The sequence below is a fragment of the Pristiophorus japonicus genome, chromosome 11, assembly GCF_044704955.1.
Source record: "Pristiophorus japonicus isolate sPriJap1 chromosome 11, sPriJap1.hap1, whole genome shotgun sequence".
Taxonomy (NCBI): Eukaryota; Metazoa; Chordata; class Chondrichthyes; family Pristiophoridae; genus Pristiophorus; species Pristiophorus japonicus.
This window is the reverse complement of record NC_091987.1, coordinates 213757427-213782434: the sequence shown is the minus strand read 5'-3', so window position 1 is coordinate 213782434 and position 25008 is coordinate 213757427. Positions and strand designations below refer to the sequence as shown.

Genomic DNA, 25008 nt, shown 5'->3' with positions numbered 1-25008 from the left:
TGATGTGCATGAGCATTTCAAATGACCAGTTACAGTTTGGCTTTGCACCCTAGACTGGTGCAAAATTTATACCTGGGCTTGATCCAACCTTAGTGTGTAACTCGCAGAACCGAGCGGTGTACCCCTGGAAAGATTTTCTTTGCCAGCTGCAGTGGTCCGGATACATTTTTAGGGTTTTTCCTTTCTCCAATCCCTCCTCCAAGTATATTTGAGTGAATACAGGAATGAAGTAGATGTGGTTTGAGGATGGCTTTAACAGAATTCTTATTTTTTTTAAATTCAGTAAGCAGAAGCAAACTTCAACGCTTCCGCATGCCCCCGAGAGTTTTATTAAAAGGAGAGATGTGCCTGTGGAGTGGGTTGACTCCAATTGGAGTTTGATGTTTCTGCACTCCTGCGAGAACTATAATCGCTTTTGTATGCTCCTGACATTTGTTTGTAGTTCTTTGAAAATATACATTTTCATCCCTTCCTGTCCAAACCTTTACCTTGGAGTGTTTATTGATGACAGATTGACAGTCACAGGAAAGTACGTTTTCAGCATAAATGATTTCTTTCAAAGTAAATATTTGCTATTTTTAAAAGAAAAGATATATTTTTCCCCTCCTTTTTAAGTTATCTGTTTTCTTCACCCTTTTAAGTCTTCCTGGCCATGAACGTCAGCTCTGTGGAGAGGATAGATGAATTACCTGCCCTCAGTCTCTGCTGTTGCTGCCTGTGATGCAGCTGCTAAGAGGTGAGGCCTAGAGGCGTCAAGCCCTGGGATTTTTCTGTCCACTTGGGGAAGTGCTTCTGCTCTGCTCCCTCTCTCCCTATTATGGCCCAGCTGAGGTCAGGAGTTAATGAAGGGACCAGCACATGCATGTGATAGAAGGGAATGAGTTATATCCTATTGCTCCACAGTGCACTGCATTCATGCACTATCACTACAGTGCCAGATGGTCTTTGTGTAAAAATAGCTTATCTGGATTCTCCATGTTCATCTGTCCTCCCCTCTTTTTATTTTGGTCAGTCCGCTAAAGGGCTCTGCTGCTTGCCCTCTATCCATTCCGAATAAGGGTCTGTACCTGAAACCGTAGCTTGTCTTTGTTGTTTCGCAGGCTGATAGACTTTGTGTAACTTCAGCATTTTCTGTTTTTATTTGTTTTGACTTACTCCTGGTAAATTCTAGAGTGAACTCTGCATTGTACAGGATAGAATTGGATTGAAAGTGGAACTGTGCTCAGGCGAATTTCCCTGAGGAAGGGAAAGGATCCTAACGGTTAGTCTCTTGTGCTGAAGACGAATAATCGTGAGATGAGTAAAATGTAATTTCTTAAAACTATTATTTTTTTTTTTACACAGCAGCTTCTTGAGTGTGGCAAGTGCCGAAACAGCTATCACCCGGAGTGCCTAGGCCCAAACTACCCAACCAAACCAACCAAGAAAAAGAAAGTCTGGGTAAGTTTTGTTATCTCATGTAAAACTGTGACTAGCTTTACCTCATAGTTCAAATTCCTCATACCATGGATCATCCCTGTTGCTACCCCCTATACCCATTTTAGAAACATAGAAATTTACAGCGCAAAAGGATGCCATTTCGGCCTGTCGTGTCCGTGCCGGCCGACAAAGAGCCACACGGCCCTTGGCCAGCAGTCCTAAAGGTTACATATAAACCTATGAACAATGATGGAAAGGCAAAGAGCACCCAGCCCAACCAGTCCGTGTCACCAGAACTGCGACACCGCTTATACTAAAACATTCTACACTCCACCCCAACTGGAACCATGTGATCTCCTGGGAGAGGCAAAAACCAGATAAAAACCCAGGCCAATTTAGGGAGAAAAAATCTGGGAAAATTCCTCTCCGATCCAGGCAGGCGATTGAAACTAGTCCAGGAGATCACCCTGGCCGTATTCTATTCCCTGCAGTACTTACCATTATATCTGCATCCAGTCGAATCCCAATTACCAGCTCTAGGTCCGTAACCCTGCAGGTTACTGCGCTTTAAGTGCTCATCCAACCATCTCTTAAAAGTGATGAGGGTTTCTGCATCCACCACTCTTCCAGGCAGTGAGTTCCAGATCCCCACAATCCTTTGCGTAAAGAAGCCCCCCTCTAAACTTTCCACCAGCTACCTTAAAACTATGCCCCCTCATAATAGACCCCTCCTCCAATGGAAATAGACCCTTACTATCCACTATGTCCAGGCCCCTCAATATTTTGTACACCTCAATGAGGTCTCCTCTCAACCTCCTCTGTTCCAACGAGAACCCAGCCTATCCAATCTGTCCTCATAACTAAGATTCTCCATTCCAGGCAGCATCCTAGTAAATGTCCTCTGTACCCTCTCTAGTGCAATCACGTCCTTCCTATAATACGGCGACCAGAACTGCACGCAGTAATCCAGCTGTGGCCTAACCAAAGTATTAAACAATTTAAGCATAACCTCCCTGCTCTTATATTCTTTGCCTCGGCAAATAAAGGCAAGCATTCCGTATGCCTTCTTAACCACCTTATCCACCTGGCCTGACAAGCACTCCAAGGTCCATTTGTTCATCTACACTATTAAGTGGTCTACCGCTTAATGTGTATACCCTTTCCTTATTAGCCCTCCCAAAGTGCATCACCTCACACTTCTCTGAATTAAATTTCATTTGCTACTGCTCTGTCCACCTGACCAGTAGATTGATATTCTCCTGCAACCCATGACTTTCCTCTTCATTATCAACCACACAGCCAATTTTAGTGTTGTCTGCAAACTTCTTAGTCATACTCCCTATATTCAAATCTAAATCGTTGATGTATACCACAAAAAGCAAGGGTCCCAGTACTGAGCCCTGCGGAACCCCACTGGAAACATCCTTCCAGTCACAAAAACATCCATCAATCATTACCCTTTGCTTCCTACCTCCAATTTTGGATCCAACTTGACACTTTTCCCTGTATCCCATGGGCTTTAACCTTCATGAGCAGTCTACCATGTGGGACCTTATCAAAAGCTTTGCTAAAGTCCATATATACTATAATCATACGCACTACCCTTATCGACCCTTTTGGTTACCTCCTCAAAAAATTCAATCAGGTTAGTCAGATACAATCTTCCCTTAACAAATCTGTGCTGACTGTCCCTAATTAATCCTTGCCTTTCCAAATGCAGATTTATCCTGTCTTTCAGGGTTTTTTCCAATAATTTTCCCACCACTGAGGTTAGGCTGACAGGCTGCACTCCCCAGAGGCACCATTGTCCTTACCGATACTCAGAAGTGAATATCAGTTTGAAACTGAGATGGAGTCACGGGGGGGGGGGGGGGGGACTCCTGCGCTACCTGCCTAGCGCACTTACTACGTCTGGTGGTCACCCACTGCCCCTCTACTTGCACGCCTTTAAGTTGCGGGGTGACCACCTCCTGAAAAGTGCTATTCACGTAGTTCTCAGCCTCGTGGATGCACCGTATTGTCTCTACCCGCAGAGCTCGAGCAGTTGAAGCTGGAGACACCTCCTGCACACAGGGTTGTCTAGGCTGCGCGAAGCGTCCAGGACATCCCACGTGCTGCAGGATGTGCACTCCACGGGACTGAGCTGCACTGCCATCCCTCTAGTTAGCCTTATCTAGTTTAAAATCTACTTTAAAAAAAAAATAGAGAAAAGAGAGCTACTTACTAACTCGCCTCACCGAACTCTCTGGTCTCCCGACATCTCGGCCTAAGAACTCCCAGCCTAAAAGAAATAGAGAAAAGAGAGCTACTTACCAACGCACCTCACCGACCTCCGAGGCCTCCAAACTCCCAGTCTCCGAATTCCCGACTCGCCGACCTCGCGGGGCCTACCTACTCGCTGACCTCGGGACCTTATCGACTCGCTGACCTCGGGGCCTTGCCGACCTCACAGGGCCTACCTAATAGCCGACCTTCCAACTCGCCGACCTCAGGGCCTTATCAATTCGCCGGCATCACAGGGCCTAACTATTCACCGATCTCTCGACTCACCGACCCCAGAGCCTTACCGACCTGCCGACCACAGGGCCCTTACTGACTCGCCGCCCTCAGAGCATTAATATTCTTCTTGTGGTTAAGAAACTGCTAATTGGGAGATAAATGTATACAGATAAAATAAAATGTGTATTGGACAAGATTTCAAGAAGTGTTATTCAAATACATGTAGTTAAATCAATATATTAATGTAGTTCTTCATTACAGAATATATACTGCAGGAACAATCCAGGCTATCAGTGAGGAAACTCTTAATGGTCCGTTAAATACATTAGAACAGAACTGATTTGACACTCCCTTTGCATGCCATGTAAAGGTCCCTGCCTTAAACTTCTTTACAGTTCTGTTTCCCATTCACTGGACAAAGTCTCCACTATGCTTTTCCGTGTTTGCAGAAGATTCGTCATTGTACCATTTCTGCTTTCTGGTTACCTACACATAAGCAAGTTGAGGCCTGGTCTCCTTATGCAACTGCCAGTGAGTTTCCCCCTGTTATGTGGACAGGACCAAATCTGTTCACCGAGGACAGCATTGTTAAGCAACACATTGGTTGATGCACTGCACTAACTTGAGTAACTGGCGCTCCTACAGTTTTCCATGGGGTGAGCTCCTAAACTTGCTTTGGGGATTCTGGGGAAGTGGCAAGTGTAGGTGATATATTTTCAGTGAAGAAATGGAGTAAAACTCTGAGGGTGAGCCACCTTGCAATTTGCCAGTATCACTGCATGTCTTACCTCGCAGGCAAAGAACCAGGCGAGTTCATGTTTTAAGAGTAACCTCAGTAAATGTTTGCTGAGATTGAGGGTCAGTCTTGAACTCTCTGGATTTAAGCCTCTTGATGTATATCTGTCTAGGTCCTTTTAATAGAGATATTAAAAAAAAATTGCAAATAACTAGAAATCTGAACTGAAAACAGAAAATGTTGAAAATGCACAGCAAGCTGATCAGGATCTGAAAGATGAAGATTAACACTTTGGTTTGGTCCTTTATCAGATTTCGAGGGACTGGCCTATGATTGCTGATTTATCAGAACAGAATGAAATCTGATGAAGCTTATGCTTGAAACATCAATTTGCTTCTGTCTCTTTCAGATGCTAACTGCTGTGTGCATTTCTATCACTTTCTGTTTTAATTTGAGGCTTTCTCAGTATTTTCTAATAAAGTTCTCCTCCACTGCAGATCTGTACCAAATGTGTCCGATGTAAGAGTTGTGGAGCCACAACACCAGGGAAAGGCTGGGATGCACAGTGGTCACATGATTTTTCTTTGTGTCATGAATGTGCGAAACTCTTCGATAAAGGTAAGCTCGCCTGTATATTCTGTTCATAGTATAATTGGTACCAGGAATGAATACACGATAGCAATTAAGTGATTCAGGTAATGTCTCAAAATATATAAAAACATGTTTTTCACATGGCGTTGCTCACAGTAAATCAGGTAATGTGCTGTTTCATAAGGATAAGAACGTTATAGCATGTAATGCACAATATTATTCTGCGCAAATTGGCTGCTACGTTTCCACTACCTTCTCAAGGGACGGACAATAAATAGTGGACTTGCCATAATAGTGGACGCGCCCACATCAACAATTAAAAAAAATTACAACAGTGACTACACTTCAAAAAATACTTCATTGGCAGTAAAGTGCTTTAGAAACATAGAAATTTACAGCGCAGGAGGCCATTTCGGCCCATCGTGTCCGCGCCGGCCAACAAAGCTGCACGGCCCTTTGTCAGCAGCCCTAAAGTTTACATACAAACCCATAAACAATGACGGAAAGGCAAAGAGCACCCAGCCCAACTAGTCCGCCCCACACCACTGCAACACCCCTTATGCTAAAAAAACATCTACATTCCACCCCAACCAGAGCTTTGGGACGTTCTGAGGTCGTGGAAAAGGGCTATAGAAATGCAAGTCTTTTTTGTTCCTTTGTTCCTAACTGCAGTTGTGTCTCTTTAAAGCCACAAAGGCTGTTATGTAAAGGCTAGCTGAGCTTAAAGACAGTTTAATTTTCAGTCAGGTTAGAACCATGGCCCTCTTTCTCTTTTTAACTGGTACGGTCCGACAGGAGCCACAGACATTCTGGCTCCTGTGTAATTTAACGTATTTGGGGGGAACCTTGTACTTTACTCATTTGTTTCTGATTTTTTTATATATCTTTTGTATGACACTGAAATTTGCAAAAGCGAAAGGTGCCGGGCAGGAAATATCTCATTAAAAATAATAGATTAATGTGTCGTAACAACAGGTTACAGCTGACAGGCAGTGTAATAAGGACATGTGAGTCCTGAATTTGATCTTCAAAGGAAAGAAGCAATTTGGTGAAATTGTAGTGAGTGCCAAACGGGTGGTTGAGCCAGAGATTTCCCATAATTGGAAGTATCCTCACATGAGAAATTTCTTCACTCAGAAGGTGGTGAACCTGTGGAATTCTCCACCACAGAGGCCAAGCTACTGAATATATTTAAGAAGGTGATAAATAGATTTCTAGACATAAAAGGCATCAAGGGATATGGGGAGAAAGTGGGAATATGGTGTTGAGATAGAGGATCAGCCATGATCATATTGAATGGCGGTGCAGGCTCAAAGGGCCGAATGGCCTACTCCTGCTCCTATTTTTCTATGTTTCTAAAACTTGGGTTCAGAATTTGAATTTCTGCCTACAAGGGAAGATATTTAGTGGATACAGTTTGGGCGAGGGTTCCACAGGTGGCAGAAGTAATTTGTGAAGCTTTGGCTCTGGTATCCTGATTTGGTATTTCCAAAAAAAATTGAAAGCACTTTGTTGTTACTGTCAAGTTAAATGGTGCTTGCAATGTCACTGTGTGACAATTTGACGATCATCGGGAGGTAAGCTGTGGCCAGTACTACACAAGCAGGAAACCAGGATGGGGAGAGTAGAGGGACATTAAGTCAATCCATTCAAGGTGGATAAAACATATCTATCATTATTCTTTCCCTCTCTCCACCTTTTCTGATGATGTTGATTTCTTTCTGGGCTACGGTTCATTCAGTAGTCTGGTCACCACCCTTCTGTACCTTGCCCGCCTTGTCATATGTGAGCTTTGCCAGGCTCTTCCATTGGCAGGGGAATCTCAGGGTACAATAGCTAGTGATTATTTTACTGGACTAGTAATCCAGTAGCCTGGACTAATGATCCGGAGACGCGAGCTTAAAGCCAACCACAGCAGCTGGGGAATTTAAATCTCGTTAATTAAATAAATCTGGAATTATAAAATGCTAGTATCAGTCATGGTGACCATGAAACTACCAAATTGTTGCAAAAACCCAGCTGGTTCACTAATGTCCTTGAGGGAAGGAAATCTGCCGCCCTTACCCGGCCTGGCCGATATGTGACTCAAGACCCACAGCAGTGTGGTTGACCCTTAACAGCCCTCTGAAATGGTGGCTCACCACCACCTCCTCGAGGGCAATTTGGGATGGGCAGTAAATGATAGCCTTTCCAGCGACGCCCACATCTCATGAATGAATTTTTTAAAATCATGGATGAGCCTGATCCTACCCTTCCTAGTGCATGAACTTTGTGGAGGGATGGGGGTGGGGAATGAGATGGGATAGATAGCAAACAGAAGCCCTCTAGGGCTCCCCCAACCTACGGGTGTTGAGGTCACTTGTAGTGCCCTTATTGTTATAAAGCTCAGCGAAGTGCAGAGACTAGGGATCGAGACCAACATCCCCGTAAGCTGCACTGCCTCCTGCACGACCTGCCTCCCCCCAATACGCGGCCCATTCAGGTTTTTGCGCAAGCGCGGTATATACAGCGCGAGAGCCGGTGAGCAGCCTGCGTGGGACCTTGCAGATGACCGAGCAGCTTAGCGGGAACATTGATTGAGACCTCCCTAGTCTGGTTGGTTAAGTTAGCTGCTCAACTGCCTGAACCATTTGAGCAATCAGAGGAGGCCCTTGTTGACTTAAAAAAAAAACTTTGAATCACTTTGTTGTTACTGTCAAGTTAAATGGTACTTGCAATGTCACTATTGTACAATTTGACGTTCATCAGGAGATAAGCTATGGCCAGTATTGCACGAGCAGGAAACCAGGGGAGGTTGGAGAGACACTTAAGTTAATCCCATTCAAGGTGGATAAAACATATCTAGCATTATTCTCAGGCCCACAGGTTTGCAATGACTGAATAAGTCAAGTTCTGATTTAATTACACGAAACCTATTTAGGGGTTTTACATTCTGTGATTCCCTTCCATTTGTTTATGAAAATCCACACAGCAGTAATTTTGGTGATCCTAAGTCTCATTGGCACGTTGAACAACCTACTCACCTGGCTGATTGTCCTCGGTTCTGTATGCTGCATGGTATTCTGTGCATCTTGGTAGATCGAGGAGTAGAATGCCAGTCCATTTTAATAAAATTATATACAAAGCATGTGATAACAGCGTTGAGGATTATCAGGAACACTGTGAAAGGACACCAGCTGTGTTGATGTAAATTGCTGTTTATTTTTAGGAAACTTCTGCCCGCTGTGTGACAAGTGCTACGATGATGACGATTATGAGAGCAAGATGATGCAGTGTGGAAAATGTGATCGTTGGGTTCATGCAAAGTGTGAAAGCTTGTCAGGTATTTTAAAATGCAGGCTGTGTTTTGTAGTTGAAACATATGATAGCCCATTAAGGAGATGCAATGGCTGGTTGATATGTTTTTGCTTGGTTCAGATTTTGTTTGTACAGAACTTCCAGTTTAAGTACCTACAAGTATAAATGCATAATCTGTTGCATACCATTAGTCACTCGAGTTCCTGTTTAGCTTGTTTCTCATGTGACCTCAACCCACCTAAATTCTGGCCCTTATGATGTTAGAATCCCTTATATTTTTATTCTAGCACGAGCAATCTTCCAAACAGAACTGCTGTTTTACTTGCCTTCTCATCGCTGTCCAATTTGCTCCACTCTTATTCTGAGTGCTGGCTTTTGCTGGGGTTTAACAGCGCTTTGATACTTTAAAAAACTCACACCTTCAAAGGGATAAGTTTTTAAATTCAGAAAGACTACAACTCTTCTTAATTGAACAGGGTTAGTTGCATGAGATTATTCCCCACTATAGATTTCTGCGTGTTTGCCTTCTTGGCTCTGACTGCCTCCATCCACGTTCTTTCCTTATGCTCTACTTTCTTCTGCACAGTTCATTACCTACTTTTGTTGGGCAAGGGTATTAAGGGTTGTGGAACCAAGGTGGATAGATGGAGTTAGGATACAGATCAGCCATGATCTAATTGAATGGCGGAATAGCAGGAAGGGCTGAATGGCCTCCTCCTGTTCCGATATAGGATTTCTTTTGTTGGTTACAATGAAGGACTAGCAAATATTTGCAGCTGATTTTCTTTCAAGCAAGAAAAATGATGGTTGTGCTTCTGTTTTTAATCCGAGCTCGGCAAGTAAAGCTACAATGATTATTAGGATGCGGTAGCTTCACAGATGTAACTGTAACTTGTTTTATGAGGTTCTACACAAATATATATGTAAATATATTTCGTCATCTCTTCCCCTCGCATGAATTTTTACGGATACGTAACTTGTCCCAGTGAGCCCATGTATCCTTGATTATAGATGAACAAATTTAAACCATTTTAGTAGTTCATACAAATATAACAGTGGATAGAAAGGCACTACCTCGAGTCAGTTGCCCATTCACTTTTCACTGTCTCGGAAATTGTCCCAACATGAATACTGTGCCATTGGTGGATGCTGTGTACAAGAACCAGTTATCAAGTCCATACTGATCAGGTTTAAGCAAATTCTGGGTTTGTTGCATGTGACCCATCTCATCCTATCCTATTCTATTCTACAGCATTATTATTTTAGTGTGAACTCTCCCTTGTTTTCTGTAAGTGGCTTTATGCTCCCCTCTTTCCCCCCTCCCTCCCTCCTTTAGTCCTCCAAGCTCATAGCCATGTCACATGAAACGGGTCCCATTACAAGATGCCTAGGTCCTACTGATTTTCCCTCCCTCTCATTCATAATACATGACGGATCTGATTGACTAGTGACCACTCAGTTCAGCTGACGGGGAAACTGCGGCTGCAAAGCCCCATTTGGTAGTGCAGCACATAACTGCTCCAGTACCTTGCACCCATTCACACACTGCTGCCTTCACATGTGCATATGCCCCAGGCATTAAGCAGGTTTACCATGAAAAGTATGAAGAAGCTGTTGTATCAAAATCAGGAGTTATCCACTTGCCAGTCATGACATGTTTACCGTTGCTTTTATCTTCCTTCCAGATGAAATGTACGAAATCTTGTCAAACCTTCCAGAAAGTGTGGCGTACACGTGTATAAACTGCACTGAACAACACCCTGCGGAATGGCGGCTGGCGCTAGGCAAGGAACTGCAAATCTCTTTAAAGCAAATCCTGACTGCACTGCTAAATTCTAGAACAACCAGCCACTTGTTACGCTACAGGCAGGTGAGTCTGAGCTGCTGCTTTACGACAGTGTCAAACAAAGAGTTGGCAAAGGCATATTTTACATTGTTGGTAATGCAGGCAAGTGACCCCTATTCATACTGTTAATTGTCAATTCATATTGTTACTACTGGCTCCTTTATTTCAATAGAATTGTATACTGTCTTAAATGAACTGAGCAGACTATTCGGTGGATGAAAGAGCCTTGTTAGCTTAGGAAATACATCAGAATCTTTGAGAGAGTTTTCTTAAAGGACATACTGATGACTAATAAAGTGTGTTTGCATAGTTCCCCCATTGAGTATTACATAACATATCCCATATCTGATGGTTGAGTGAAACATTGAATAAATTAGGCTCATGGTAGAATTAATGTTAAAAAGTAATGTTTCTAAATGTTGTTTGTGACTTTAACTATTTAATGTGTTCAAAAAAGGAGGGCGACTTAAAGACATTTAAAAAAAAAAATTGTGTGTCATAAGATACTCCAGGCAAAACACCATAACCCAACTAACCTGGCAGACAAGTGACCAGTTCCATAATGTGTCTGATTTTTCCAGTCACTCCACCTGGCCACCAATTTTGTTGCTTTCTTTTTGAAGGTACTGATTTTCTGGATTCCATTTCGCAATTCACCCCCTGTCCCTTGATCAAGCAGCCATTCTTCATGGTTTACGCCTCGTCATTGAGAATCCGTAGAGTATTTGATGTGGAGAGCTTCAAAATCACTTGCCATCCACATGTACTTTACAGCAGAATTAACTGGATACCATTCAGGGGCAGAAATCCAACTATGATTTTTTTTTTTCTCTCTTACCCAGTCTGGATATGTACAAAACTATTTGTAGCAATCACCCACCCTCCTGCCTGATGTTAGCACAGACTGAGAATAAAACCAAGGTCCTTTCTGGTCCGTATTAGTGTCAGTTTAGCTCAGTTGGTGGCACTCTCGCCTCTTGACGTAGTAGTTTGTGTGTTCAAGTCCTATTTCCAGCAATTGAGCATATGATCTTGGCTACGTTGGTGAAGTTGCCGTCTTTTGGATGAAAGGTTAAACCGAGGCCCTGTTTGCCTGCTCAGGTGACCCTATTCAAAGAACAGCAAAGGATTTTCCCACTGTCCTAGCCAACATTCCTTCGTCGATAAACTGGTCATTTTTCTCATTGTTTGTGAGACTGTGTGTAATTTAGCTGCTGTATTTACCTAAATTGCAACAATGGGCCCAAGTTTCCACATGATTTGCGCCTGATTTTTAGGAGCAACTGGTGGAGAACGGACTATCTTAGAAATCGCAATTCTCCACATTTTTTTTTCTGCAGTTCTAGTCAGGTAGAACAGTTCTACTTTGGAACAGAATTTTTTCTTCAAAAGGGGGCGTGTCCGGCCACTGACGCCTGATTTCAAAGTTTCCACAGTGAAAACGTACTCCAAACTAACTTAGAATGGAGCAAGTGAAGATTTTTGTCGAACTGAAAAAACCTGTTCTACACATTAAAAAATCAGGCGCAGGTTACAAATTAGGCGTCCAGAACGAGGTGGGGGGGGGAGGGGAGGAGAAGGGAACTCATTAAATTCTACAATAAATCCTTATTTATACTTCTACAAATATTATACAAATAAATCCAACCTGAATAAACATTTATAAGCCAAGAAAAGATTAAATAAACCATCTTCCTACCTGTGTGAAAGTGCTTCAGCCAAGGAGAATTCTGCAGCCGTTCGTGCCGCTGAGCGGGAGGGGGAGAGAGAGGGGGGGGGGGGGAGGGGGAGAGAGAGGGGGGGGAGGGAGGGAGGGAGAGAGAGAAGGGGAGAGAGGGAGGGAGAGAGCGAGAGAGGGAGGGAGAGAGCGAGAGAGGGAGGGAGAGAGCGAGAGGGGGAGGGAGAGAGCGAGAGGGGGAGGGAGAGAGCGAGAGGGGGAGGGAGAGAGCGGGAGGGGGAGGGAGGGAGAGAGAGGGGGGGAAGGGGGAGGGAGAGAGAGAGAGGGAAGGGGGAGGGAGAGAGAGAGAGGGAGGGGGAGGGAGAGAGAGAGAGAGAGAGGGGGGGAGGGAGAGAGAGAGAGAGAGAGGGGGGGAGGGAGAGAGAGAGAGAGAGAGGGGGGGAGGGAGAGAGAGAGAGAGAGAGGGGGGGAGGGAGAGAGAGAGAGAGAGAGAGAGGGGGAGAGGGAGAGAGAGAGAGAGAGGGAGGGGGGAGGGAGAGAGAGAGAGGGAAGGGGGAGGGAGAGAGAGAGAGAGGGAGGGGGAGGGGGAGGGAGAGAGAGAGAGAGGGGGGGAGGGAGAGAGAGAGAGAGAGAGGGGGGGAGGAGAGAGAGAGAGAGAGAGGGGGGGAGGGAGAGAGAGAGAGAGAGGGGGGGAGGGAGAGAGAGAGAGAGAGAGAGAGGGGGGGAGGGAGAGAGAGAGAGAGAGAGAGAGGGGGGAGGGAGAGAGAGAGAGAGAGAGAGGGGGGGAGGGAGAGAGAGAGAGAGAGAGGGGGGGAGGGAGAGAGAGAGAGAGAGAGAGAGGGGGGGAGGGAGAGAGAGAGAGAGGGGGGGAGGGAGAGAGAGAGGGGGGGAGGGAGAGAGAGAGGGGGGGAGGGAGAGAGAGAGGGGGGGGTCAGGTCGGAACGGATCCAGTCCGGGAGCGGGAGTCGGGTCCAGTGGGGGGGGGTGGGAACGCGGGTCGGGTTGGGTCCAGTCGGGGGGAGCGGGAACAGGAGCGTGGGTCGGGTCGGTGGGGGGTGGGGGGGGGGAGAGCGGGTCTCGGGTCGGGGGGGGGGGGGGAGCGGGTGTCGGGTCTGGTCCGGAGGCAGGGTGGGGAGCGGGTGTTGGGTCTGGTCCGGAGGCAGGGGGGCGGGGGAGCGGGTGTCGGGTCTGGTCCGGAGGCAGGGGGGGGGAGCGGGTGTTGGGTCTGGTCCGGAGGCAGGGGGGGGGAGCGGGTGTTGGGTCTGGTCCGGAGGCAGGGGGGGGGAGCGGGTGTTGGGTCTGGTCCGGAGGCAGGGGGGGGGGGTGGGGAGCGGGTGTTGGGTCTGGTCCGGGGGCCGGGTGGGTGCGGGGAGCGGGTGTCGGGTCTGGTCCGGAGGCAGGGGGGGGGAGCGGGTGTCGGGTCTGGTCGGGGGGGGGAAGCAGGAGCTGGCCGTGGGAGGAGCTTTATTCACGCAGCCCCAGTGAGGCCATTGGGCCAGGGCTAGGGGCTGCGTGCTTCGGGCCCCTCCCACACAGTTCGGCGCCTGGAGCTACTGCACTTGCGTGCCCACTGTAGCGCGCATGTGCAGAGGTCCCGGCACTGTTTTCAGCGCAAGGACCTGGCTCCACCCCCCCACAGCTCGTGCTGGCTGCGCCGAGGGCCAGAGGACCTACAGGTAGGTGGAGAATCCCGAGGATTTTTTTAGGCGCGAAAAACGGGCGTCCAGCTCGGCGGGGCACCTGTTTTTTTTCTTGTGGAAACTTGGGCCCATAGATACACATCAAAAAGGTAGTTTCTTAGGACAATTCAGGGCTGTTTATAGTAAGGACATGAAAGGCAGGTTGGTTTTTGCTGCTATTTTATTTTTGGGCCGTCTGTCCCTGTGGAAAATTACCTTGATTCCAGTGGATGTCTCGGATATTCCTGGTAGAGATCTGGAATTTTCAGTACGGAATTAAGGAAGTACAACAAAGGTTCACCAGACTGATTCCTGGGATGGGGTTAATTGTCATATGAGGAGAGACTCTTTGGAGTTTTGAAGAATGAGAGGTGATCTCATTGAAACATATAAAATTCTTGCAGGGTTGACAGAGTAGATGCTGAGAGTCTGCAAAAGGACATAGACAGACTAAGTGAGTGGGCAAAAATTTGTCAGAGGGAGTATAATGTTGGAAAGTGTGAGGTCATGCACTTTGGCAGAAAAAATCAAAGAGCAAGTTATTATTTAAATGGAGAAAGATTGCAAAGTGTCGCAGTACAGCGAGACCTGGGGTACTTGTGCATGAAACACAAAGGGATAGTATGCAAGTACAGCAAGTGATCAGGAAGGCCAATGGTATCTTGGCCTTTATTGTAAAGCAAGGAGTATAAAAGCAGAGAAGTCTTTTGTGAGGCCACACCTGGAATACTGCATGCAGTTTTGGTTTCCATATTTACGAAAGGATAACATAGAAACATAGAAAATAGGTGCAGCAGTGGCCCTTCGAGCCTGCACCGCCATTCAATAAGATCATGGCTGATCATTCCCTCAGTACCCCTTTCCTGCTTTCTCTCCATACCCCTTGATCCCCTTAGCCGTAAGGGCCATATCTAACTCTCTCTTGAATGTATCCAATGAACTGGCATCAGCAACTCTCTGCGGCAGGGAATTCCACAGGTTAACAACTCTCTGAGTGAATACTTGCGCAGAGAAGGTTCACTAGGTTGATTCTGGGGATGAGGGGTTTGACTTATGAGGAAAGGTTGAGTAGGTTGGGCCTCTACTCATTGGAGTTCAGAAGAATGAGAGGTGATCTTATCGAAACGTATAAGATTATGAGGGGGCTTGACAAGGTGGATGCAGAGAGGATGTTTCCACTGATGGGGGAGACTAGAACTAGAGGGCATGATCTTAGAATAAGGGGCCACCCATTTAAAACAGATAAGGAGACATTTCTTCTCAAGAGGGTAGTGAATCTGGAATTCGCTGTCTCAGAGAGCTGTGGAAGCTGGGGCATTGAATAAATTTAAGACAGAGATAGACAGTTTCTTAAACGATAAAGGGATAAGGGGTTATGGGGAGCGGGCGGGGAAGTCCGTGATCAGATCAGCCATGATTTGATTGAATGGTGGAGCAGGCTCAAGGGGTCATATGGCCTACTCCAGCTCCTATTTCTTATGTTCTTATGTTTCCCCTGGCTGGGGAGTCTAGAACTAGGGGGCATATTCTCAGGATAAGGGGTCAGCCATTTAGATAGAGAAATTGTTTCATTCAGAGGGTTGTGAATCTTTGGAATTCTCTACCCCAGAGAGCTGTCGTTTCTCAGTCATTGAGTATATTCAAGGCCGAGATCGATAGATTATTTGGCTATTAAAGGGATATGGGGATAGTGCAGGAAAGTTGAGTTGAGGTAGAAGATCAGCTATGATATTGACTGGCGGAGCAGGCTCGAGTAAGTTGAAAGGAACTGAGTTTTGTGCTCATGCTGTATTGGTTACATTCCATGTAACATCATGGGCCGCCCCGACCTGTGCAAGAACACTACCGCAGGTCGGGGCTATAAATAGAGCTGGAGCGCCAGGCCTTGGAATATCATGGCGGAGGTGCGGTGAATGAGGGTACGGGGCCCAGAAGAGCCGAGGGCCCAGGGGCAGCACGAGCCAGCCCACACTGCGATATGTGTGTGCACTAGGTCCGTGCAGCAGAGCAGATCTCCAGTCGTCCTGGTTAATCCTTGCCACTGGATAAAGGCCTAGCTCTGTCAAGCCCGTGGGATGGCTGGCATGCAATGGTCACCACACATTAAAAAAATCCACGTACAGGAATCTTTCACCCCCTTAACTGGAGTTCAGGACTGGAACATCGGGTCCTTCATTGAAATATCTGTGAACTCTCGTGGAAGCAAGTCATCCTCGTTCGCGGGACCGTCTATGATGATGACATTCCATGTTAGTCAGCATTCGATTTGGATGATGTAATGCATCATGGAGCTTATTTCATTGCTTAGGAGACCACAATTGTTAATGTGGATGATGGCTTTCCGTTGCCTGATTTAGTTAGCTAGTTTTGAAGTTTTCAAAAACCAAAAGTTGAGATGGCTGATGTGTGGTGTGAGAAGCGATGTAGTTTAATCCTGCTTACTCTCTTTTTTAACCAGGCAGCCAAACCGCCTGATTTAAATCCAGAGACGGAGGAAGCTGTCTCAGTTCGAAGCTCACCTGAAGGTCCGGATCCCCCGGTTCTTATAGAGGTAAACCAGCAGGACGAACAACCTCTTGATCTGGAAGGTGTAAAGAGGAAGATGGAGCAGGAGAGATACCACTCGGTGGTAAGGTCGCCATTTGTTTCGCCCGCCTAGATTTGCTGGAATATGTTTCGACTAACCTGTAGCCCATAAGGAACAACCTCAGCTTACCCCATAAGTTAATTTCATCATCATGAAATCTCTGCAGTATGAGTCACTGTAATTAAAGTATGCTATCTGTTGGCGAATGTTTTAATGTCCGATTATCTGCTGTTGTGTGTTCAGCTGGAGTTCAGCGATGACATTGTGAAGATCATCCAGACTGCGATGAATTGCGATGGAGGGCAACCTGAAAATAAAAAGGCCAATAGCATGGTCAAGGCTTTCTTTATACGGGTAAGAGAAAAAGAAAAGTGGGTGGTTTATCTGCGGTTTACAGCGTCTCCTGTTTCATCTCGATACCAGTTTAATGTTGCAGTATTAAAATTGTAAGATGTAATCAGGCTGCGAATATTCTGTCTCCAGGCAACCGGCAACAACCATCGAAGGCTAATCACAGCGACTAAAGTGTTCCTTCTGTTGCTGAGCAATCAAATGCTCCATCTTAGTCTTAATTTTCTTGGCTAGAATACTTTAGCACTTTAAAAAAAAAAATCATTCTGATCCAGTAGTCCTTCGAAGTTTTCTTTAAGTTTTAAAATTGAAGTGTTTCATTTGTGACCTGGTCTTTTAAAGGAGATGGGGAATTCATCCTAGCGTCACAGGAAAAGGTTTGTTGCAGTTAGCAGCACAAATAAAACCCTAAAAATAAATATCAGACCAGTGCTCAAAGTGTCATTGATTAATTAATAACACAAAAGGCTGGGAGTGTGTAGTAGATATGTTAGTAGCACAGTACATGATGAAGCCAAGAATACTATACTGGCAGATGAAATTTAATGCAGAAAAGTGTGATGTGATACATTTTGGTAGAAAGAATAAGGAGAGGCATTATAAACTAAGTGGTACAATCCTAAAGGGGTGCACGAACAGAGAGACCTGGGGGTATATGTGCACAAATTGTTGAAGGTGGCAGGGCAGGTGGAGAAAGCGGTTAAAAAGGCTTACGGGATCCTGGGCTTCATAAATAGAGGTATGGAGTACAAAAGCGTGGAAATTATGATGAGCCTGTATAAAACACTAGTTCGGCCCCAACTGGAGTCATGTGTCCAATTCTGGGCACCGCACTTTAAGAAGGATGTGAAGGCCTTAGAGAAGATGCAGAAAAGATTTACGAGAATGATTCCAGGGATGAGGTACTTGAAGGAGAGAAGATTGAGAGGATATTTGATACAGGTGTTCAAAATCATAAGGAGAACAGAGTTGATAGAGAGAAACTGTTCCCATTGGCAGAAGGATCAAGAACCAGAGGACACAGATTTAAGGTGATTGACAAAAGTACCAAAGGCGATATAAGAAAAAACTTTATTACACAGCGAGTGGTTAGGATCTGGAATGCATGGCCCGAAAGGGTGGTGGAGGCAGACCCAATCATCATTCAAAAGGGGGTTGGATAAGTATCTGAAGGAAAAAAATGTACAGGGCTACAGGAAAAGGGCAGGGGAGTGGGACCAGCTGAGAGTTGGCAGGGGCTCGACTGGCCGAATGGCTTTCTTTCATGCTGTAACCATTCTATGATTACAAGGTTATACCAGCCTTGGGTACAGCCGTACTTGTACCCAGCTGGTCCGCAATATGGCAGGGATATCGATGTCTTGAAGGTACAGGGGAGGGCAACTAAAATTATTCTAGTCTGGAGGCTCTTTGGTATGGGGATAGACTTGATGAGTTGGGCTGTTTTCATTAGAGAAGTACGTCCTTAGGGGGAATAGGGTGTTTAAAATTATGAAGGGATTAGACTCTGTCTGGGATCTAGGATCATTCTGGAAAGCAAAGATAACCTGCGGCTTCTTACCGTCTCGTTAACAGTGTTCCCTCTTAAAAATATTTGGGTGTGTGACCCATTCAAAATACCGCGCATGCATGGGTTTTCCAGCTGCACGGAAGCGCAGGTTAAAGGGAACATTGCTCATTAAACCTCTCTCTCACCTCCCCCCTCACCAATAACAAGTCTTGAGTTGCTCATCGACTTTTTTGCCACCAAGATTGAAACTATCTGCTTTGATGCCTCTGCTGCTTTCCTGCCTTCTACATTGGAAACCACCATCGTCATCCCCTCCTCAAAAAAACCCCACCCTCGATCTCCTCTGTCTTTACAAATTTCCTTCCCATCTCCAACCTTCCTTTCCTCTCCAAACTTTGAAGTTGACGTTTCTTGAATCCGTACCCTCTTTCCCGCAACTTGATTTTTGAATATTTCCAATCAGATTTCTATCCCTGCCACAGCATTGAACCGGCCCTAATTAAAGCCACAATTCCCATCCCCTGCCACTGTGACCGTGGTGCATTTTTCCTCCTCATGCTCCTCAACCTGCCTGCAGCCTTTGACATGGTCGACCACACTTGCCCGGCTCAGTGGGACCACTCGTTTCACTTTTACCTATCCAACCATAGCTTAGAGCATGCCCAGCAATGCCTTCTCAGCTGTGTCAGCCGTGGCTCAGTTGGTAGCACACTCGCCTCTGAGTCAGAAGCTTGGGGGTTCTAGTTCCCACTACAGATAATAGCCAAACACAGCAGATGCTGGAAACATGAAACAAAAACAGAAAACACTCAGGAGGTCATTAATCATCTGTTGATAAAGGAAAAAATTTAATGTTTCCGGTATATGAGCACCTACCCCTCACAGCTCACTCCTACCTCCTCCCTAAGACCCACCACAAGACTGTCCCAGTACACTGATCGTTTCAGCTTGCTCTTGCCCCACGGAATGTATTTCTTCTTTCAAGAGTTATGACAAAGAGTTACATACCTAACAGGGCTTCCTTTTTCCACAGACGCTGACTGACCTGCTGAGTGTTTCCAGCATTTTCTGTTTTTTTTCTTGGTTCCTGGGAGCAGACCATTTGCATGCTCTGTTGATTGCATGATCTGCTGGATTAACAAGACCACAACACAGAAACATGGGATGTGGCCAATAATTAAGAGGATAACATATCGTCACTTAAATCTGACACTTCACCATTAGTTGAGCTCCTGGACCATCTTCCATCTAACAGTGTTTATTTCTTCTTCAGCAAATGGAGCGATTCTTCCCATGGTTTAGTGTGAAGGATTCCAAGTTCTGGGAGCCCAACAAGGTCACCCCAAAGTGAGTACTGTAAGCAGTATTGAATCCGGTTTTACTTAGAGCTGTGACAAGGAGGTATGAAGCTACGAACTTATCCTGAACCAAAGTTTCATAGTTTTCATTATTTGTGTGCTTTGAGGCTGAGCCAACATGGTTTCATGAAAGGGAAATCAGGTTCAACAACTTTATTAGTGTTTTTTGAGGTTGTAACTAACAGGGTAGATAAAGGGGAACCAGTGGATGTAGTATATTTGGATTGGCAAAGGGCATTTGATAAGGTGCCATATAAAAAGTTGATAAGGGCTCATGGGATTGGGGATAATATGGGCTCATGGATAGAGGATTGGTTAACGGACAGAAAACAGAGAGTAGGGATAAACGGGTCTTTTTCAGATTGGCAGGCTGCAACAAGTGGGCCTCAACTATTCACAATCTATATTAATGACTGAGATGAAGAGAATGAGTGCAATGTATCCAAGTTTGCTAATAATAGAAGGCTAGTTGGGCTTAATGGCCTGCTTCTGTGCTGTATATTTTATCTAGTCAGGGACTAGAATGAAGATATATATCAATCAGGGACAGATTGGTTCTTAATCGGGGACAGAGACTGGATGGAAATTTAAATCCCAGTCGGGCAGGAATGCATGTTTGTTTCTTAATATGGGACAGAAATGGAAATTGGTATTGCAATCGGGGACAGGTCTGAATCTTTCATCAGGTACAGGGACAGGAATGGAGATTGGAATTTCATTCAGGCAGGAATGCATTTCTGAGTCTCAATATGGCACAGAAATGAAGATTGGCATCTCACTTGGACACGGGCAGGAATGCAGATCTGAATTTGAATTCGGGGCAGGAATGCAGATTTGAATCTTACAACGGACACTGGTCGGTATAGAATACCGCAACAAAGCTTCAAGCACTATATCACTAATTATTGAAAAATATACTTAATTAGCTCTGCTGAATTAATTTTAGGGGAGTGAAAGATTTTTTGCTAGGCTATTTCTCTGAATACTTGAGTTTCTGTTGCTCTCTTAACTTCCTGTTTAGTGTTAGAAATGCTTTTTTTTAATTATGATGTTGCTCAATACAGTGCTGCTCCTTATCACCATTGTAAACGTGGATGAGAGTTGTCAGAGCGGGTCACAATACTACAACATTTGGCTGTGGATCTCACTACGTTTTAAAATATTGTATCAATACATTGCAGTATGTAATACCCCCATTGTGTTAGTAGTGAACAGTAACTAGAAAAACAGCTTATTTAAGTTGGTCTAATTTCTGTAGCATCTATTACTTTTTTGTGTCTTGACTGTTGATATTTTTCTCCGGTCAGTGTCTCAGTTCAATATCACCAGCCATATTTAGTTGTGGCCTTGTTTGCTCTAGCCCGCAGTGTGCCTTTATCTGTCTAGTATTGAGAAAATTCAGGGCATGTCCAGTGATGAAGCAGAAACCTCTGGTTGCTGTATTTTAGTTTCCTAGTTATATCACATGTTCTCACATGATCTTCCTTGCCTTTGGAAGGCAGTGGCATAAATACTTCTAGACTGTGGCTTAGGCTTTAATTGTCAAACAGATATGTTGAACCATAATTGGATAAGTGAACAGCAGCAATGATGCACTGTAGATTTTACAATAGCTAGAAGCTTAACTCCCTCCCCCTCGAGGTAGTTTTAAATAATGCACAGCCACTTCTGTTCCACTCATTAAACTGTATTGTACATATTAACCTTGTATGGTGGTTCTTTTGATCGTCCACAGAGTTTTTGGCCTATCTTTTCCTCTATCTTTCTGAAGGCTTTAGAAAGACTTTTGGGGTTGGGTTTTTCCGGTCCTGTCTGCCTCTGTTTTCGCCCCGGAAGGGCGGCAATGGCGGCGGTGAGCTCATCTGGGCAGGCAGTCAGCTTCCAGCGCCCCGCCGGGGTTTTCGGGCCCGGTTTCGGCGGGGGATGCGGAGCAATAGCGCCTGGAAGAGATGAGCCAGTGTGCAGCGCCCCTGGTTGTGACACCGGCTCGATTTTTGAGATCCCGACCGACCTGTAGTGCTGCATAGCGCGCCCTGGGGCGGTCCGACCTATCCCGGCTGCAGTAAGGTAAGTAATGTCCACCTCAGGTAAGTATGATTGGTTTTTTTGCGATTTATGTTGTGGTGGGGTAGGCTATGTGTTGGGAATATTTTTGTTGTTTTTCTCCCAGGTTATTTTTTCTCTGCAGGCCTCTCTTAGAGCGCTCCCAGGCCAGCTGTTTAGCTCAGGATTTTCACATGCTCAGCCGGCTTAGCGCCCGAAGAGAGGTGTGCAACTCGGGGCCCAGCTGCCCAATTTTGCTGACTGAGGTGCAAACTGTTCCCGCCCCAAAATGGGCAAAGCCGAAAATCCAGTCCTTTATATTTTACAAGAGAGGCTGGAAGGCACATTTCAAAAAGAAAATGACTGGGAGAGCTGCCAATCCAAACACATACAGTCAAAACTCACAACATTATTTTATTTGAATTGAATGATTTGGCCCCTAACTCAGATACTTGACCCAGACAATAATGTCTGGGAATGTATAAACATAAGCTGGACCTTTCTGTGAGGGAACCTGGTTTCAATCCTGTGTGTACCGGGACAGAAACCAAAACTGAACTTCATGCTTCATTCTTGTCACAGCATCTTCTCTCAATTCCAAATCTATCTCCTGCCACACTCCTTCCCTAAGACTGCTGTTGGCTATTTCCTAAATAGATGACCCCCAGATCGTCATGCGTGTAAACACAAAGTCCGTACCAATATTACAGCGAGCCGTTGAATCATGCGCACCAGGGTGATCTCTGTTCCAAGCCATGGTCATTGTGGAGTTAGCTCATCTCAACCGGGGAGCATTAGGGAACCACTGTGTTGGGGAGGGGAAAATTGCACCATGCTCCTGCTGGAAGTACATGTGTGCAGACATCTGGTGAGGTCATTAGCGGTATTGGCTGTGATTCCCAAACAGCCATTTGGCACTCACTTTCGGCTCCTGCATGAGTACTTGGCACTGTAATGGTGCACTGGAGGGCTTTCGGCGTCAGTGGAACTATATCACAGAGTGGGTCAACACCTTTACTGGTGCAGTGAAGTGAAAGAAATTGTCTAGAAAAGCAACAAAAAAAAATTGCAGGAATGGGACATGCCCAGTACAATTTGCATAATCATGGATTCTGCCCAATTTATTTATTCTCCCCTGAGGTTTTCTGTTGTTTTCTAATCTGGAGGTGATTAGCTGCCACGGGCAATGGTGTGTGGATGGGCTGTCCTACCTTCCCAGCCGGATACTGTGCACTTGTCTTAGTGTCCCAGCCAAATGGCATCACATAGACGGAAGAAATTGCTTCAACTGATCTGAGTTTAGTGGAGCAGATCTGCTTAAAATGCATACCACCAGTATCCTATTATCCTATTGTGTTGCAGTAGTGGAATGCTGCCCAATGCTGTGTTGCCACCATCATCAGATCACAACTATGCTCAGTGGCAAGAGCGGGATGACAGCACTCGCACCGAGCAACCAGCACTCACCAAGAAGATCATACCCGCGCCACAGCCAAAAGGACCCGGAGATCCCGATTCACCAGTGCCTCTGCCTCCACCACCCCTTGCAATAACAGCAGGTATGACCAAAATATTAAACAAAGCGTAACTGCACTATTTGATTTTTTTTTGTGTTGTGGCGTGATAAGAGAAACGAGGGATATGGAACAAAGGCGGCTAAATGGAGCTGAAGAGAGGCTCGAGGGGTAGAATGGTCTACTCCTGTTCCTCGGGTGGAGGAATGGGGGTGCAGAGGTTGGTCGGGGATATTGATGCAAATACAATAGATGCTGGAAATCTGGGCAAAAATAGAAACATAGAAAATAGGTCCAGGAGCAGGCAATTCGGCCCTTCGAGCCTGCACCGCCATTCAATATGATCATGGCTGATCTTGCAACTTCAGTACCCCATTCCTGCTTTCTCTCCATACCCCTTGATCCCTTTAGCCATAAGGGCCACATCTAACTCCCTTTTGAATATATCTAACGAACTGGCCTCAACGACTTTCTGTGGTAGAGAATTCCACAGGTTCACAATTCTCTGAGTGAAGAAGTTTCTCCTCATCTCAGTCCTAAATGGCTTACCCCTTATCCTTAGATTGTGACCCCTGGGTCTGGACTTCCCCAACATCAGGGACATTCTTCCTGCATCTAACCTGTCCAGTCCCGTCAGAATTTTATATGTTTCTATGAGATCCCCTCTTATTCTTCTAAATAGAAACATTCAACGGGTCAGACAGCATCTGTTGAGAATAAAACATAGAAACATAGAAAATAGGTGCAGGAGTAGGCCATCCGGCCATTCGAGCCTGCACCACCATTCAATAAGATCATGGCTGATCATTCCTTCAGTACCCCGTTCCTGCTTTCTCTCCATACCCCTTGATCCTTTTAACTGCAAGGGCTATATCTAACTCCCTCTTGAATATATCCAATGAACTGGCATCAACAACTCTCTGCAGCAGGGAATTCCACAGGTTAACAACTCTCTGAGGGAAGAAGTTCCTCCTCATCTCAGTCCTAAATGGCTTACCCCTTATCCTTAGACTGTGACCCCTGGTTCTGGACTTCCCCAACATCGGGAACATTCTTCCTGCATCTAACCTGTCCCGTCCCGTCAGAATTTTATATGTTTCTATGAGATCCCCTCTCATCCTTCTAAATTCCAGTGAATACAGGCCCAGTCATTCGAGTCTCTCCTTATATGTCAGTCCTGCCATCCCAGGAATTAGTCTGGTGAACCTCCGCTGCACTCCCTCAATAGCAAGAACGTCCTTCCTCAGATTAGGGGACCAAAACTGAACACAGTATTCCAGGTGGGGCCTCACCAAGGCCCTGTACAACTGCAGTAAGACTTCCCTGCTCTTGTACTCAAATCCCCTAGCTATGAAGGCCAACATACCATTTGCCTTCTTCACCGCCTGCTGTACCTGCACGCCAACCTTCAATGACTGATGAATTAAGTCAGTGTTTCGGATATAGACCCTTATCACAGTTAAATACGATTTAAAAAGGAACGGAACATGGGGAAAGGACCGAAAACAAAATGACCACACATGCAGGAAAAGAAATAGGATGAGCTGTAAAGTGCTTAGACGGAGAACAGGAGGTGGTTAAATAGCAGAAGTAATATTTGCATGAGGCAAAGGAGGCCTGACCGATAAAATAAATAAACAAAGCGAGTGTGTGAACAGCTAAAGGGGATAACTAAGCGAGGGATGGGTAAGTAGAAAGGGAAGCACAAAAAACTGGCAAAGCAGATCAGTTTTCTAATGGGGGAGGTTCCCCACGCCTAGCAGGGAAAATCTCTTGAGGCCCACGGCCCCCCCCCTCCCCATTGGCCTAAATTCACAAGATTCACTCCCAGCTTTGTTCCGGGAACGCAAATTCATCAAATATATTCTCACAAACAAAAAGCTGAATATTTGTTTATTCA

General features: G+C 45.5%; 1 protein-coding gene across 5 annotated transcripts in view; it reads left to right on the top strand.

Annotated features, from left to right (window-relative positions):
- Positions 1 to 25008, top strand: part of kmt2a (lysine (K)-specific methyltransferase 2A) — a 173993-nt gene that overhangs the window by 94768 nt on the left and 54217 nt on the right. For 4 of the 5 annotated variants that reach the window (XM_070894510.1, XM_070894508.1, XM_070894511.1 and 1 more), the window contains exons 12-19: positions 1345 to 1440; positions 5152 to 5272; positions 8454 to 8567; positions 10228 to 10412; positions 16204 to 16374; positions 16576 to 16686; positions 19467 to 19540; positions 22957 to 23153. In XM_070894510.1, coding sequence (XP_070750611.1) covers positions 1345 to 1440; positions 5152 to 5272; positions 8454 to 8567; positions 10228 to 10412; positions 16204 to 16374; positions 16576 to 16686; positions 19467 to 19540; positions 22957 to 23153 — 1069 coding nt within the window. The remainder of the gene's footprint in view (positions 1 to 1344; positions 1441 to 5151; positions 5273 to 8453; positions 8568 to 10227; positions 10413 to 16203; positions 16375 to 16575; positions 16687 to 19466; positions 19541 to 22956; positions 23154 to 25008) is intronic. The other variant, XM_070894509.1, reaches the window with a different exon arrangement.